The sequence below is a fragment of the Austrofundulus limnaeus genome, unplaced genomic scaffold, assembly GCF_001266775.1.
Source record: "Austrofundulus limnaeus strain Quisiro unplaced genomic scaffold, Austrofundulus_limnaeus-1.0 Scaffold172, whole genome shotgun sequence".
NCBI classification, from domain to species: domain Eukaryota; kingdom Metazoa; phylum Chordata; class Actinopteri; order Cyprinodontiformes; family Rivulidae; genus Austrofundulus; species Austrofundulus limnaeus.
In genome coordinates, this window is record NW_013952574.1 from 590,260 (window position 1) to 607,263 (window position 17,004).

The window sequence follows — 17,004 nt, forward strand, 5'->3', positions numbered from 1 at the left end:
CCCAAATTCCTGCTCACATGGGACTAATGTTGCTTTGGGTCCCTCTGTGATTGGTATTATTTTCAGAACTTTGTGCTCTCAATCCCATGCAAATCTGGCCTGTCTATAATGCCTAACAAAAGATCCAAAATATCTGACATCATCCAGGAAATTGTCTCCTTTTGGTGTAAGGCTGTATCAATGAAAAACAATGAACTGTTGATATGTAGGAGTAAATATAAATGTTGTTTTATAGAGGAATGTGAAGATCTAAGCAATCCCATCCCATCAGCTCTCAGGTCAAGTGCTCAGAGGCTCCACCGTGAGGCAGGCAGGGGAGTGATAAATACCCATTTCATCCTCAGCTGGTGTGTCAGCACCAGCCTGGTGGTCATGGGATTCTCTACAGCAGAAGGTGAAATCTGTTTGCAGTGTGCTGTTTTTGCCTGCAGCTGCAACTTTATATCTAATGAGCAAGTGAAGCTTTAATATTTACGTCTTTGTGTTGGCATCTAAAATTATCATTATTTTCTTTATAACATTATGTTGTTTGATGGGGTCCAATTTTATTTTTATATTAAAGTACACATTTTTATTAGATCACAGCAATGCATTGTTAGTCAGATCAACTCATTTAATTTGAAATGAATTGCTTTTAGGACATTTTATTTTTTAAATGAATGTATTTGCTTCAAAGGGGTAGTTCAGATCTTTTGATGTGGGGTTCTTGAATGTTAGAAATGGCTCTTTAAACAAGTTTGTCACAGGAATAAAAGATAATTGTTGAGGTAATTAAATATTGAATACAAAGCTTTTTGTTGTCTTTACATAGCAGTTCATAGATAAGATTTTCATAGCCTTCTTAATACTGTAAATGTTGTATTACAAGTTTATTCTAGCGGAAATAAGTGTCCCAAGACTTTGTGTACTTTTTGGTTATTTGTTTTCATTTAAAAAAAGAAGATAATGAAAGGCTATTGAAAAATTAAAAAATATGTATAGTATACATAGTAAATACTGTATAGTATGCACTCCAGAAATGGAAAAATTGCCTGTCTTTTTATTTTTGTCAAACTGAAAGTTTATCACTGTTTTCATGGCAACCCACCGCTGTCCTGTGGAACCTGCTGTGGCTTTAAGTTCCTCACCATGGATGACTTGGAGAAAGGCTTCATATGCTAAAAGCACCAGAAGCTCCAGGAAACTGTTAAAATCATCAGTGATAAACAAACTATCAGCTGACACCTGTTAAAGGGATGTAGAACTAGCTAGTTAGCATTTATTGCAGCTAACTGGTTAGCTAATTATAAAGTAAAATATGCATAATCATCCCATAACAGACCATTTAATTTAGAGCTAGATAAATATATTTTGAAAGAAATTAGATAGACTAGCTATATTACAAAAATATAGTTACAGTTCATGCAGTTTGTTAGTTAAAGAAAAGCAAAAGTAGCTACAACTACCTGCTTGTATTTGCACCTGCAAATAATCATAAACAGAAAGATAATGCTAAAATTGGAAAAACCTATGAAATGATGTTTGCACAAATCACAGCTTTTTTTTTGTTTTGTTTTATAGGGGCAATATCATGTAAAATCAACTTTGTTGAGTTTTATATCATGTTATAATGTTATACTCTCATAAAAAACATGCCCAAAGCCTTGCTTTGACTCATTCATGCATGTTTGAGAAATCCTGCAGCGTTTTTAGGAAGCCATGCTGAGGAGCAAAACGACAGGTGGGGACCAGAAACGCCTTTTGGTACCAGAAACACCCCTGGGACGTGTCTTTAAGCTGAACTTCCTCATGGCAGAGCACCCCATCCCTCCCCACTCCCCACACACCCCGCCCATGACTCCTGCAGGCTCTCAGGTGAAAGTGAAAGTGAAATTTAAACTGTCTGCTGAGATCCACTATTTCTCACTCAGTGAAGCTCTTTTCAGATTAAAAATACCTTTTGAGAAAATGTATTTTCAGATGCCAAGTAAACTGCATCATGGGGGTGGGGGGGGGGTCACACGAAATGGGTGAGACAGAAGCGGAAGGTGGTTCGTAAAGAGACAGAGGCCATTATCAAGGCATTTAAAAGAGGACGTGATGAGAAGATAAGTTTATTTTCTATTTAAACATAAAAAACAGCATTTTAATGACAACTAAATGTGACATAGATACTTTATTATGGTATAGTATTTAAATATATGCCTGAGAAACACATAATATTGCACCTTTAAGATGTAGCAATCCAGCTAGTCAGCTCATCAGTTTAGTCAGATTTAAACAATTTCTTTAAATAAGGCAGTTAAAAAGCACTTTCTACAACAATTAGGATATTTGTTCATAACCCTTCAACAGAACTCTATTTAAAAAATCTGAACTACCCTTTCTAAAACCCATTAACTTTTATAGGATTTTGAATGCTTGCTTTCTGTTTGCTGATAATTCAACCTCTTTGGTTGGGACAGATGTTTGTGCTTTTATTTTGTATTTTTTCTTGCAGAGCTTGGCAGTGTATAACACTCTTACATCATAGATTCAAGCGTAATGACGCTAACACAATGCTATTCAAGGGCTTTTCAAGACAGGCCGCAGAAACATGATCAAATAAAGCTTACATAACCTGTATGTGTGTTCCCATTTCCCGCCCTCTAGGCCAGATTAAGAGTTTTCTCTTGTGTGTCTTTGTTATTGCCTGTAGTGGATTTGGATCAGAATAAGGGTTTTGTTCCAGACTGGAAACGCAAGATAAACCCAAATGTCTGCAGGCGCTTCATCCACACACACACACAGTTTCACTGCATGAACCTTGTCCTGCTTCATAGCCCCGCGACCTGGAATATGAAATGTCCTGCCAAGTGTGACCCAGACCAACTGCAGCAATAAATTTTCCCAATCATACACGCTGTCTGTTCTCTGAGGCATTTGCTTAAACAATGTCTTTTTTCTTATATGCGTTGGTTTATTGTGAACATTGCCCACAAGAAATTTTCCACGTTGACTGAGTTCTGTTATAGTTTACGGGCAGGCTTGTTGCTGTCCTATTTAGATTTCAAATGCTGAAGAGGAAAAAAAATCAACAATAAGACATCTTTGTGTTATCAGTGTACATATCAGGGTGCACTTTGTGTGAGGAATGAAAGCAAGTATTGATTTTTAGTTCTTGTTTTGCAGCTGGATGCAGCAAAAAGGTTTTGAGAGATTAGGATGATTGGTGTGGTGCTTGTGTTTTTAGATGTAGCAACCCCATCCGTGTGTTGCAAAGATTCTGGACCCATTTATTTTCCTGCAGTCCTAATGTCCACTGCATCTTGTGTTGATTGCAGCTGCAGACATCTCTCTCTAAACCTCTGTTCTTGTCACTCATGCTCAGATTTCCTGATTCTCCTACTGTCTCAAACTTATCTGTGCCATTTCATTCAATTTCCCTTTGCAAATATCTTCAATTTCAAATAAATTGGATAAAATTACACTTTGAGTCATCTTGTAAACTTTGTTGATAATGGAGTTGTCAGATTGTTTGACACCTCACAAGCATTAGGGCGACAAAAAAAAGCACCTCTGTTAGAAATGCAAATTGATACAAGAGAAAATAATGTTAGTCAGCCACAACATTGTTGGACTCGTATTAACCTTACAGCTCTAAGCATTCAGAATGAACAAATGGACCCCAGGGGATGTCTGGTAATGTCTGGCACCAGGATGCTGGCAGGGGATGCTTCGAGTCCTATGGGACGCCGATTAGAGCCAGGAATTAGGCTAACTCTGGAACGATGTTCACTCAGACAATGTTTCTGTTCTCTACTTGTTTCTCAGGCTAAATCTGAGGAGTTTTTTTGCAATAGTTAGGGTAGTGAACAAATGCAGTTTGGAAGCGTTCTTCATTTGGTCTGATGGCAGACATGATCTGAGCCAGTTTGGTAGTTTGTGGTCTTTATCTGACAAACTGGTTACTTTTGGCTCCACACTCACCCAGTATTAACAGCACTATCCAAGGCTAAATATGCACCAGGGGGGTCGCTGCCAATGTGGGCCACATTTTGGCCAAACAGGCTTTGCTTTCTGTGAATGTTGAGGTGGGTGGAAGATCCTACAGCATTATGCCTAGAATCCTTTTTCCAGCAGTTGAAAAATAAGATGGTTAGATTCACATCTCAGTGATTTTGTGGTTGATGTTCATTCTAAAGTATTGCAAACCCATCGAGTCAGCTGCGAGATCCTAAAACAAATTAACCGTCATGACTTTTGAATGTATATTATCAAATGCCAATTTAATTTTTCTTAACTGCTGGCCTCAGCATCCACTGCCACGTGTATTTTAATTTAAACTTCAGCGTTAAATTTTACTCTTTTTTAATGAGGAGATAAGATAGATTACGATAGAGTTGAATCTTGATCAGCGCACGCAGGCAAAGCAATGAGTTTATCGGTTCATTCTTGTCCTGATGTGAGCTGCTTTGATGCATCAAAGCTGGATCAGACTTCAGAGGTGGAAACATAAAAACTCTAAAATGCAAAACAGCCTCCTGACACGTGCTTATGAGAAATATTGAGTTTCGTTTTTATTTCAAACTTTTCTTTTTTTCCAGTTTCCTGTTTGTCCTGCCCTCACTGTTCTGCCTTCTTCTCTTTTCTGATTTTCCTTCCTTCCTCCCTCCCTTCCTTCCTTCTTCCTCAGTAAAACCATCAAGGTGAAAATAATTGACGACGAGGAGTACGAGAAGAACAAAACCTTCTACATTGAGATTGGGGAACCTCACCTGGTCGAGAGCAATGACACCAAAGGTCAGAAAGAGGGTGAGCCTCGTGGACCCCCACCCCCATTTTGAATGTTGATCCCCCCCCTCTCCCACTTAAAGCCCCGGAGCGTCCGCCACACTGCAGCGGCTGCATGTTCTGAACTCAGGGAGGCCTGCAGGAGGAGATTTGGCTTTAAATATTAATTTCTATGCACCTTTTCCTCTCCTCCTGATGTGCTGATAGGGAACATGCAGCTTGCTGTGGGTCACCTCATCACACCACATCTACCACTCCACTTTTTACATGTTTTTGTGTATATACCTCATCATGCCATTTTTTGTTATTTTGTTTATTTAGTTTGTTTTGTGCATGCATTCACCACCTCCCTCTGTGTGTTTGTGTGTGTGTGTTGTCTCATACAGGAAGACCATATCCATTAGGATCTTAGACCGGGAGGAGTACAATAAGCAATCCTCTTTCTACGTTGTGCTTGAACCCCCGCTGTGGATACGCAACAAAAAAGGACAGACAGGTGTGATGACCAATCAGCTCTGAGAATACATTAAATGAGGGTTCAGTAAGTCCTGAATCATTAGGGTATTCCCAGAACTAAACCACAGTACTTTATAGTCTTTGAATTATGAGATGGTAATTCTCACATTCAGATGGTCATATAAAGATTCCAAGGAAGACTCGATCACAAAAATGCAAATTATATACAATATACATTATATAAGTACTGCCCAACTAATGCACAATTCATGGCTTCAAAATGATTTTAAATAATACTGTGTCAAAGTTCTGCTGCACACCATTAAGTTACTTTTGTCATGAGCTGACACAATTTCCAAAAGTGTTAAAATGTATGACATGCTTTATTTAAACACAGCACAACTACTCTGCCAAAACTGTCCATCTTACCAAGTTTTAAAATCTTATATCCAGCCAAAAAGTCTTTTTGATCTTGTTTTGAGACTGATTTACTAAACAAGAACTGATTGTGTAAGAAAGTTATCTTGTTTTCAGAATGTGTAAGATTATTTGTCTTGTTAGTCTGAAAATTTGACTCAAATTAAGTCAAAATTTTCTGCCAAAATTTTTACTTGGTAAGATTCTTGAAATACTTGATTTGACTCAATTTTTTCTTATTTCAGTCTCAAAACAAGATCAAAAATACATTTTGGCTGGATATAAGATTTTAAAACTTGGTTAGGTGGACTTTTTTTGCAGTGTACTCAATGTTTTAATATGTTTTTTTTTTTAATTTGTTGTTGCATCATGAACTGGTGAATTAAAGTAATTTTAACAATTAGTGAAAAGAACAAGATCTTTTTACACAGTCTGGACGTATTTACGCCTTAAATTGTGATATTCTACGAACCGAGCTAGAACCAAGTGTATAATTTGAACTCATAAGTTTAACTGATTAACTTGAGTATTTATGCCAAATCAGCAGACATATTTTATAGGAATTGATCTCTGCAAACTTCTTCATTTTTTGGCAGTTCCTAAATCAAAACATGCAGCTTTTTTCAGGAAGTAAGCGCTGTGATTTTATTTTATTTTTTTATTATTTTTACTTTTCAAAATATTTATTTAGGCCTACATATATTTAGATAAATATATTTAATTATTAAGTATTTTCTCCATTAAAAATAATAATAATAAAGACAGGGATCTCCTTCAAAAACATGTCTGAAATCTGCTTCAGCATTCTATTTTGTCTTCTTAGGCTACCACTTCCCAGGCTTTTAGCTAGCCTTGTTATACTCTGCGTTCAGAAAGCCTTTAGCTTCTAGCTATAGCCTTTTGTTACTTTTACCTTGTAGATAGCATTTAGCTTCTTTTAGCCTTTAGCCATTGTGTTGCTGCATTTTAGCTCATGTTCTGCTTCTTTAAGTTTTAACACAGTTTCAGCTGCTCTAGTAAATGTCAGTATGTAACATTCAGCATTCCCACTGCACTTTAGCGTCCAACAAGAATAATTTGTCATTATTTTACAATAAATAATACTGAATACTGCAGTACACTAGGAAAAGTGGTAGAAATGAGAAAAAATAAATTAAGTATTACTTTTCTGCATTAAAATGCATAAACACATAAAGCTGGTCCCAGCAGAATTCTTAAGAATGGGTGATGATGAAAAAGTTCAGAAACAAACATCTAAAAAGATTATAAAACATATAAACAAACATATTTTACAATTTTAACTTTTTTATAATAATTGTAGGTGTTACATCACAATTTTGTTTGTCAACTTTGTGAAAAGAAATACCAAAACAGAAAACAAGACATGATATTTATTTCCACTAAAGTGTCCCAGGAAGAGTACAAATCAAAAATTAAATCAAAACCGAAGGGAAATTTACACCATCTTTTTCTGAATGAGAAAATGGAGCGTTATTTGCATTCATGCATAATTCAAAACCCGAATTACCAAGCCTGTTAATCTGGGACTTCCACTAAATTCTAGATTAATACTGTTCTTGCTTCTGTATGTACTTCTTACTTCCCTCTTTTGCCTTTTCTCAGAGTTAAGTACAAGCAGGAATCACACCTGTCTGCTCTTTTCTTCTTTCTTTTTCCCTCCCTCAGGGTTTTCCCTCCTCATCCATTCAAACGTTAAAATCTGTTCTCTGCTGTGGTTTGAAAATGTCACAGCTTCCTTCAAAATGCTTGCAAAAAGTGGAATCATGAACGTTTGAGATTTTAAGAAAAGATATTCAGAGGTCATATCCAGGAGTGATTTCTTCTAATGTTTGACTAACATGTGAGTTGTATTTGGTAATATTTTGAGGCGAAAAAGATCATGGAAAAAACGTTTTTTTTTTTACTAGAATAAATGAATGAGATTAAATGTGCTTACTACGTGACAGTTTTGCTGCACCTAGTGAAGACATTTCACTGTTTTTTTCAAAACCGTTAAGACACTAATAAACAGTTACAGCAAGGAGTCAGTTGATAAAGACTAATATTAGCAGGGTAAATACAGAATGAAAGCAAATAAACTACTAAAATAAACAGTTTCTGCAAATATTGGATGAGATCGAATAACGGTCATTTTAAAAGTGAATCAAAGCTGTTTTAAATCCATCATTTGTCGACATAAAATGAGTTTAGTTTAAAACTCTAACACTGAAGGTGCCAGGTGATGTACATATCAGAGAAAAAAATGGTTTAAATTTTATTTTGGTGCTGCGTTTGTTTCTTGTTGCATTATTCCAGTAGATTTCCCTCTTAATGTTACTCTGCTGGATTAAAAATAATATCCCCAACTTTATTTAATTTAGGCTGATCCATAAATTAACAAGTGTTAAGTCAGTTCTGATCCGGTTGCTTTCTAAAAGGACTTTTATACCATTAAACTCAACTTACCGTTTTCTTTTTTTCCCCTTAAACTCATTAAACTCTCACACCTTCCAGCTCAGTGCTGTCAGTGTGTTAATGGCAGAATGTGTTTACCAGCCATCAGCAGTGGTTATAGTGATCAAAGACAAAGGCTGGATCTTACATTATCACAGTGAGGGGATCAAATACACCTCAGGGGCACACAGACAGATGCACACAGACTGCAGGCTGCGGTCGCTTTGGGTCTGTTAATGAGTGTGTTTTATGAACTTGTGGTGGTTCTCTCTGCTAAATAAGGCCCACATGCGTCTTTATGGCCTTGTTTATTTTTTTATTTATTTTTTTTATTTTTGAGAGGTTTTACACTTATCCATCTCATGTGAGTTCATTTAGGACAATGTTAATGTTACTATTTTTTAACAAATTTTGTCTGAATATGGTTAATCTTTTTTTAATTCTTATCAAACATGTACAGAAGCATATTGATGTCACAAAAGAAAGTATTTTATTTCACCTTATCAAGTTTTTACAGTACAAATGTATTGTACAAACATTATAATTACATTGTATGAATGTTATATTATATAATTGACATTTATACAGTCTAGTATCATGTTTGTACAGTATACTTATATAGATACACTCACCGGCCACTTTATTAGGTACACCTGTCCAACTGCTCGTTAACACTTAATTTCTAATCAGCCAATCACATGGCGGCAACTCAGTGCATTTAGGCATGTAGACATGGTCAAGACAATCTCCTGCAGTTCAAACCGAGCATCAGTATGGGGAAGAAAGGTGATTTGAGTGCCTTTGAACGTGGCATGGTTGTTGGTGCCAGAAGGGCTGGTCTGAGTATTTCAGAAACTGCTGATCTACTGGGATTTTCACGCACAACCATCTCTAGGGTTTACAGAGAATGGTCCGAAAAAGAAAAAACATCCAGTGAGCGGCAGTCCTGTGGGCGGAAATGCCTTGTTGATGCCAGAGGTCAGAGGAGAATGGGCAGACTGGTTCGAGCTGATAGAAAGGCAACAGTGACTCAAATAACCACCCGTTACAACCAAGGTAGGCAGAGAAGCATCTCTGAACACACAACATGTCGAACTTTGAGGCAGATGGGCTTCAGCAGCAGACGACCACACCGGGTGCCACTCCTTTCAGCTAAGAACAGGAAACTGAGGCTACAATTTGCACAAGCTCATCGAAATTGGACAAGAGAAGATTGGAAAAACGTTGCCTGGTCTGATGAGTCTCGATTTCTGCTGCGACATTCGGATGGTAGGGTCAGAATTTGGCRTCAACAACATGAAAGCATGGATCCATCCTGCCTTGTATCAACGGTTCAGGCTGGTGGTGGTGGTGTCATGGTGTGGGGAATCTTTTCTTGGCACTCTTTGGGCCCCTTGGTACCAATTGAGCATCGTCGCAACGCCACAGCCTACCTGAGTATTGTTGCTGACCRTGTCCATCCCTTTATGACCACAAAACCGTTACTAGCGTGGTGTACCTAATAAAGTGGCCGGTGAGTGTGTATTTTCACTATATTTTAACATGATAATATATTGTATTATTACATGTATACAATATATTATCATAGTTGTACAATAAACTATCATATTTGTACAATATACTTAAATTGTACAAGTACGTGTTCAAAAATGTATTTTCTTCCATGACTTAAATATACTTCCATAAACATGTCTAAATTTAAATGCGTAAAATTAAATTTAAAAATCTAGCTCAGTATTAGTAAAATTGATTGATCCATCATGCTGTGGCTGCCGTCTTGATTTGGGGTGGCTCCGAATGCTGAGTTGTAGATGTGAACCCAGTGGTTGCTTTCTGAAAGTTTCGATAAAATGTCATGGTTTGAGATATTTTGCTAACATGAAAGGCAAATCAGCACACATGCAAGACATGATCTAAAACATTCTCAGCTAAGTGTCTTTCATGGTGGGTGGTTATTTTATTATTTAGCAATGTAAATATTAATACATTCAAAACATATAAGCAAATATAGAATATAATATAGCCATACATACAAAAAAAAAAGAAAACATGGTTTATGGGGAACTGATAATACTAGAATGTCAGTTTTTCCAATACATCTGTTTTTGCTCAACTCAAGACTACAGAACCTCAGTGAATTATTTTATTTCAAATGTATCATTCTCTGCATCTATAGAACTACTTTAATATAAATAGAACACTTTAAGGTTATTCTGTCCTCCTGAAAGAAACACAAAACCCCTTGTTATTCATCAAATGTCACCTGACATTCCTTACTCCCAGAACCAATCTGAAACATGGACTCAGCTCAACACAGAACAGATGTTGAACGATTGCACACCCTAAGAACAGAAAAGTGTTTGTGCAAAGTTTACAGTTTTAGATTCTTTTTATTTTTTTGTGCAGCAGTGAACTTTGAGTGTGAAGTAAACATGAACCTGTGTGGAATTATTGATCACATCGTACTCTGAGCAGGGAATGAAGCAGGAACTTTCTCGCCAAAGTTCACAAGAATCTAACAGCATCTAACATTATTTCCTTCTGGCCTTTATTCTGAGATTTACAGACTTCCTGAATCTTCTGCAAACATATTTAGAGATAATGAAGAACTTTTTCTTTGAATTTTTCCTTTGATTGTTTCATTTTTTTTTTCTTTTTAAACAAATAAATAATTAGACAGAGTTTTGCACAGAGTGGTAAAGCACAGCTTGTCTCTGCTTGGGTTTTCTTCCAGAATAACCTTAATTGTTAATTGTTAATCTTCAGAACTAAATTTTACCTTTTCAAATGGGTTTAAAGCATTGTGCTCTGATTGCACTTTTGGAGTTTCTATCTGAGGGCTGTTTGCTAAGCTCATCTGTTTTGTGACCCAGCATTTTTTCGGTGTACTATTTTTTTTTTCAGATAAATTTTAAAAGGTCTGAATTGGGCCCTGAAGAGCCTCAGGACAGCAGGAGGCAGACGAGAATTCACTGCAGCCTGTGAGCGTCTGTCTGTCAGTCGTCAGTGTCAGATTATGTGCAGCGTCAGGATGAGATTGAGAGGTGGAAACGGCTAAAAACACATGAACCCTGCAGAGAGTGGTGACCCGATGGCCTGATACTCCAACACACAGTGCAAATCAGGCCAGGGTGCAAACAGGACTCTCAGAATTAAACCCATATTAACCACAAGTGCTTACCAGACAGATGCACTTTCATCTGTGACAGATACTTTTATGGCATTGTTATCCTCTCACATCCTGCTTTTCTATATATGTCAAAGTTTGTATTTAAAATCAGACTGAGTCCCAAATAAGCTAACCCCACCGACAGAAATTGCATAAATTCAAAGCTGACGGCATGTTTTATTTGTTTAATCTAGCTAGGCTTGAAGTCATGGTTCAAGAAACCTGCTAGAATTGTAATATAAATAACTAAAATGCATTTTAAAACCATGTTAATCTAACTGATTGGGTATTTGTATTTAATTATGCAACAAAACCACATCACTATTAATCCTAGCAGTGAATCACTGATGTAAAAACAACAAAAACTAATTGGAGGCACAAGACTGTTATGATGCCTGTGTTTTGTGTGTGCAGCTTTTCTCCAGTTGGCTTTGATCATTAGCATGGACAAACTATTAGATATGTGCTTTAATAGCATATACTACATTAGACAGACGTTTCCATTCGTTATTTCTAATAGTGTCATTTGCTCTGAGATGATAGAACAAAGATTAAAATGTTTATCTTCACAGCAGCAATATACAGTTCATTGTGCAGCATTACCATTGATATGATCTTTGCACACTGAAACTGTTTTGTTGAGCGAGTTTCTTATGATGATTATTGCATATCTAGAAATTTAAACACAAATTTTAAAATCCAGATTAATAATGCTGATTAAGTTGTAAACCAATCCAATATCTGCTTCTTGTGTGACTCCTGTAGTTGAACTCTGCAAAGGTGTCACAACCCAACATGCTCTTCCCTCTTAAAAGGGACGTATCATGCAAAATCCTCTTTTTTAGTTATTAAATGCATTTTGTTGTGTACTTAGAGTGTCTAGGAATGCAGACAATTTGAATTTAGTTTCTCTTGGTGGTGCAAAGATATTTTTATATACTTTATGTGTACTGTTTTTCAGCCCGTTCAGTTTCACGTCAAATTATTTGCGACAGAACTGCCAAATAAATTCTGGATGTGCCAACTACATTTTGGTGGTCTTAAATCTCCTCTGACTCTGGCTCCAACATGTAAGGCTAGATGGACAAGTCTTCCCATGTTGACGTCTTTAACTAAATTGATAAACAAGACAAGTTTCTGCACTGCTAGATAGTCGTAAACCCCTCTATTAAACTGGAATGAACCACTCTGGAAGCTGTAGGGGGCCGAGGTGTGAACCGCCTCATTTGGATTCAAAGAGACAGCCTCAAAATGAGTTGATCTGACACAGCCCAGAAAAGGGGTGAAAGGGGCTTGTGGAGTTACAATAAGAAGGAAATCATGCCAAAGCATTGCAGTTCCACTTTATACTGTATAGACCCCATCTGAATGATTCAGATTTGAAAAAGAAAGGATTTAAAAACACCACGACTCCTTTAACCTCCTTGTCAGCATGTCCATGTGCACCAACAGTACACCATGTCCACCTCCTGTTCTTCAACCTCCTGCACATCTCCTCCTTGATGAGGTGCCCCCATTTGCCCCTTTTTTGTGATCACTGACAGCCAACCAAACATTCTTCTTTTTCCTTAAAACTATCTTTTCCCCAAGTCTCCTATTTATTGAGTTTTTCTGTTCTTTTTACCCTTCTCCATCTCCACCTGGAAATCTTGCTTTCAGTCATTTCTCTTCCCTCCTCTCACTGTCATATTCCATCACTTCTGTTGAACCCCATGAAAACATGACAAGGTGTGAAGTCGCACATACACAATGAGCACATGCTACCACCTGTCAACACGTACTGGCCGATCTTTAATCCAAAGACTAACCCAAAGTGTTCCGACAAGTTTTAACACAGCAAACTATCATACTTCTACAATTTATACCTCATGCTCATAAACGCTGTGGAACACAAAGTGAATGCTGATTTTCTTGTCCAAACGATGAACCATCCTGTCTTTTTTAATATTCAGTTTTTCTGTTTAAGTCTTTAAATCATCCAACAAACAGTTCTGGCCAAAATACTGGAGCGGTGTTCATTGATTTTTACACCTTTTTAATTAAGTTTTACTATCAGCCAGTGTGCCTGAAACATGGGTAAATAAACTAATACGCTAAATCCCAAATGCTGTGATGCTGTATAACTGCTAAACATTTTGAAACCCAAGTCAGTTTTATCAATAAGCGTCAGAGGAAGTATTTTAATTAAAGTTGGAGGAACAAACTGCAACCAGAAATCTAACAAAACCAGCTGAGGTGACATGAAATGGAAATAAGTAAAAGCTCAAAACTAAAACACTGAAGCAGACTCAAACAGGCAAAGACTGCACATAAGGATTACCAGAGAACAGAAAAAAATAAACATATACTGTAAACATATCAGACTAAGGATAAGATTATATACTGTATGTATATAATATAATCTCTCCACCCCACCGCTGGTGAAATAAAAAAAAAGAAGTGGAAACAAGCAATTACAGGACTCGAAGTCAAAAAAGTAAATGTCAAGAAACAGAGATTAAAACATCAACTACAATGAAACCACTGACTAAAACTAAATAAAAAGTCTGAACCATGGTTTGCTTTTGCTAAAGTTAAGTTACTATATAGTTTAAGAAAAAAATGTGCAAGACAAATGTTACATTTTCCAATAAATTTGGGGATTTAAAGATCAAACTGACACCTCATACAAATATATTAAGTGTTCATTCAGGAGAAGTCAACATGAAAGCTAAGTAAAGTAGACAGTAATCCTCTTTTCTCTGTAGTGGCAGGCTAAGTACATTCTATAAAAAAACATTGTGCTATATTTTTAAAAGCAGCAGCACTGATGGCAGTGCAAGAGAAGCTCCCAATTATCCCCAAATGGACTCATTTGTTGACAATAATACCAGCACTCGTTTAACTGTAATGTCCTGGCTGCTGCTAACACAATAAGTAATATGGTCTTGGCTGGTTTGTTGTGTCAGCTTGCTGAAGCCCGTTTTAAATAGAAATAAATCAGGAAGTAGAGGAGATGGAAGGAATACAGAGAAGAAAACTGACGAGGTTTTACATGCATGATGCAGAAACAAAGAGGATAAGGTGACAGAATGGGAAGATAAGGATTAAGGATGGTTATATAACAAAATGCAGATATTTAAAAGGTAATGCCCTGTCATCTTTTACGTCATATGATTTACCATACAAGAAAAGGATTATTAAAGCAAACCCTGAAACAAGGGGAAAAAATTACCCCCATTTAAAAAATATATGTTTTTAACCTTTAACTCAGAATTTCCTGTATTTAAACCCTTGGGCACCATCTTTTGTTTCTGTCCTGGCTCTGTTGCACGTTCGCTTTGTCTTTAATTCGATTCAGCTGCAAAAGAGCAGAGTTACAGCAGAGGGAAGAAATCCAGTTGATGAATGAGACAGACGGCAACTTTGACAGGAGGCAGCATCTTTCCCTGCAACATTCAACCTCTGTCGGGACCATTTACACTTACACAAACACGTAGAGTGAGTGCAGCTGAAAAGGATGCTGTCAGGTCGTCTTCATCACACCTGAGGTTTGGTGTAGGCTGGTAATTCAGTTCATTAAATCACCATTACCATCTCCGTAACGATGTGTGCATTCCATGCATGCTAATTGTTGTAAATTCAAAATAATTGAGAGAACCTGAGGGGGAGATGTGAAATTAATTGTCACCAAGTGATGAAAAGGTCACATTTGAAGAGACTTACAGAGAAAACTATCAAGACGTCTGCCAAACACATTCAGAATTCGTATTTTTTAAACAACATGTCATCTTTGAAATGAAAAAAGGGCTCAATACTCGTTGATGGGTGCAGATTACTACATTTTCCCCCAAACAACCATGACATATAGTGGCAGAAGTGGCACAGCCAGGAGTTAGAGGTTATTAAAGCTCTTGTCCCACTGGAGAAAAATCCCACCAGCTCCCACTAACAGCTGACTGCTGAGTTCAGAGTCAGAGTTGGCTTTGAGCACTGGATCAAATGGCAGAAGTCACAATAATTATCAGCTCCAGCTCCTTTTGGTACAGGGCAGATGGTTGAACAGACTAATTTTCCCTAATGTAATTCTACATTAGGAGCTGCGCGAGAGGTTTTAAAGCAGGTTTTTCAAAAATATCCATCCAGAAGCTTAACCTCAATGTGTTGGCCTGATTCTAAGTATCCATCTAAAAGTTTGCAAATTCATCAGAACTTATGCAAATGGAGAATAATATTACTCTTCTTGCAGACGTCTGCAGCATTGTCCATACAAGCAACTACTGTACTGTGAAATCACTGCAGTGTGGTGCATAAAAGGAGCATAGTTAAAGCCACAAAATGCAGATGTCAAAAAGAACTGCAATTACAAGGAAGTTGGGATGTTGTGTAAAGCTTAAATAAAACAAAATATGATGATTTGCAAATACTTTGTTTTCAACTCATATTTAATTGAATTCAACACAAAGGCAAGATATTTATGATCAAATGGAAAATCTTTATTGGTTCTTTGCAAATATTCACTCATTTTGAATTTGATGGCTGCAGCACATTCCACAAAAGCTGGGACAGGGTCATGTTTACCACTGTGTTACATAACCTTTTTAACCCTCAATAAGTGCTTGGGAACTAAAGACACAAATAGTTGAAGTTTTTTAGGTGGAATTCTCTCATTCTTGCTTGATGTACAACTTCAGTTTGTCAACAGTCCTTGTAACACGTGCAGAATGTGTCTTGGCATTGTCTTCCTGAAATAAGCAGGACATCACTGAAAAAGACGTGGCTTGGATGGAAGCGTATGTTGCTCCAAAAACCTGTATTAATTGTGCCTTTACAGATCTGCAAGTTACCCATACCATGGGCACTGATACACCCCCATGTCATCAGAGAGGCTGGCTTTTGAACTTTGTGCTGATATCAATTCAGACAGTCCTTTTCCTCTTAGGCCCGGAGGACACGACTTCCATGATTTTCAAAAACAATTTGAAGCGTGTACTCGTCAGACCACAGGACACTTTTCCACTTTGCGTCAATCCGTCTCAGATTAGCTCGTGCCCAGAGAAGCAGACAGCATTTCTGGGTGTTGTTAATATCTGGCATTATCTTTGCATGGTAGAGTTTTAACTTGCACTGGTAGATGTAGAGACGAACTGTGTTCACTGACAAAGGTTTTCTGATGAGTTCCTGAGTCTATGTGGTAATATCTGTTACGGGATGATGTTGATTTTTAATGCAGTGCCGCTTAAGGGATCAAAGGTCACGGACATTCAATGTTGGTGGTTGGCAGAGGTGTCAAGTAACTAAGTACAAATACTTTGTTACTTTACTTAAGTAGTAATTTTGGTTATTTATACTTTAGTGGAGTGATTATTTTTCAGACTATTTTTTACTTCTTACATTTTAATTCAATTATCTGTACTTTCTACTCCTTTTCAAAAATGCAAAAAGTATTTCATTTCTTTTAAACTTTGACTTGTTTTTATTCCATCCTTTCATTGTTCAGAAAAATAAATAAATATAAATCTATCCAGACACATGGAGCCCATGGATAGAGTGAATTTGATTGTGGTTGATGAGAAGTGTAAATATAAGTGTGAAAAAAGTGTAAATATATACCATTCTGACATCCTTTTGGATTGAACTCTCTCCATCACACCTGTATAGTTGTTTCCCTTCACTGCTACGTCTAGAATTTCTCCCATAGACAAGGATTTCTTTGGGAAAATTTTCGTCCAGGCCAATCAGAGAACAGAATGTCGATTTTCTGCACAGTGTCTGCG

General features: G+C 37.0%; 1 protein-coding gene across 3 annotated transcripts in view; it reads left to right on the top strand.

Annotated features, from left to right (window-relative positions):
• The window catches only part of LOC106523970 (sodium/calcium exchanger 1), a 154,553-nt gene that overhangs the window by 95,624 nt on the left and 41,925 nt on the right, over positions 1–17,004 (top strand). Inside the window, exon 5 of one of the 3 annotated variants that reach the window (XM_014017562.1) lies at positions 5,139–5,248. In XM_014017562.1, coding sequence (XP_013873016.1) covers positions 5,139–5,248 — 110 coding nt within the window. Of the gene's footprint in view, positions 1–4,654; positions 4,774–5,138; positions 5,249–17,004 lie in introns of all 3 variants that reach the window. The other 2 variants (XM_014017561.1, XM_014017563.1) reach the window with 2 other exon arrangements.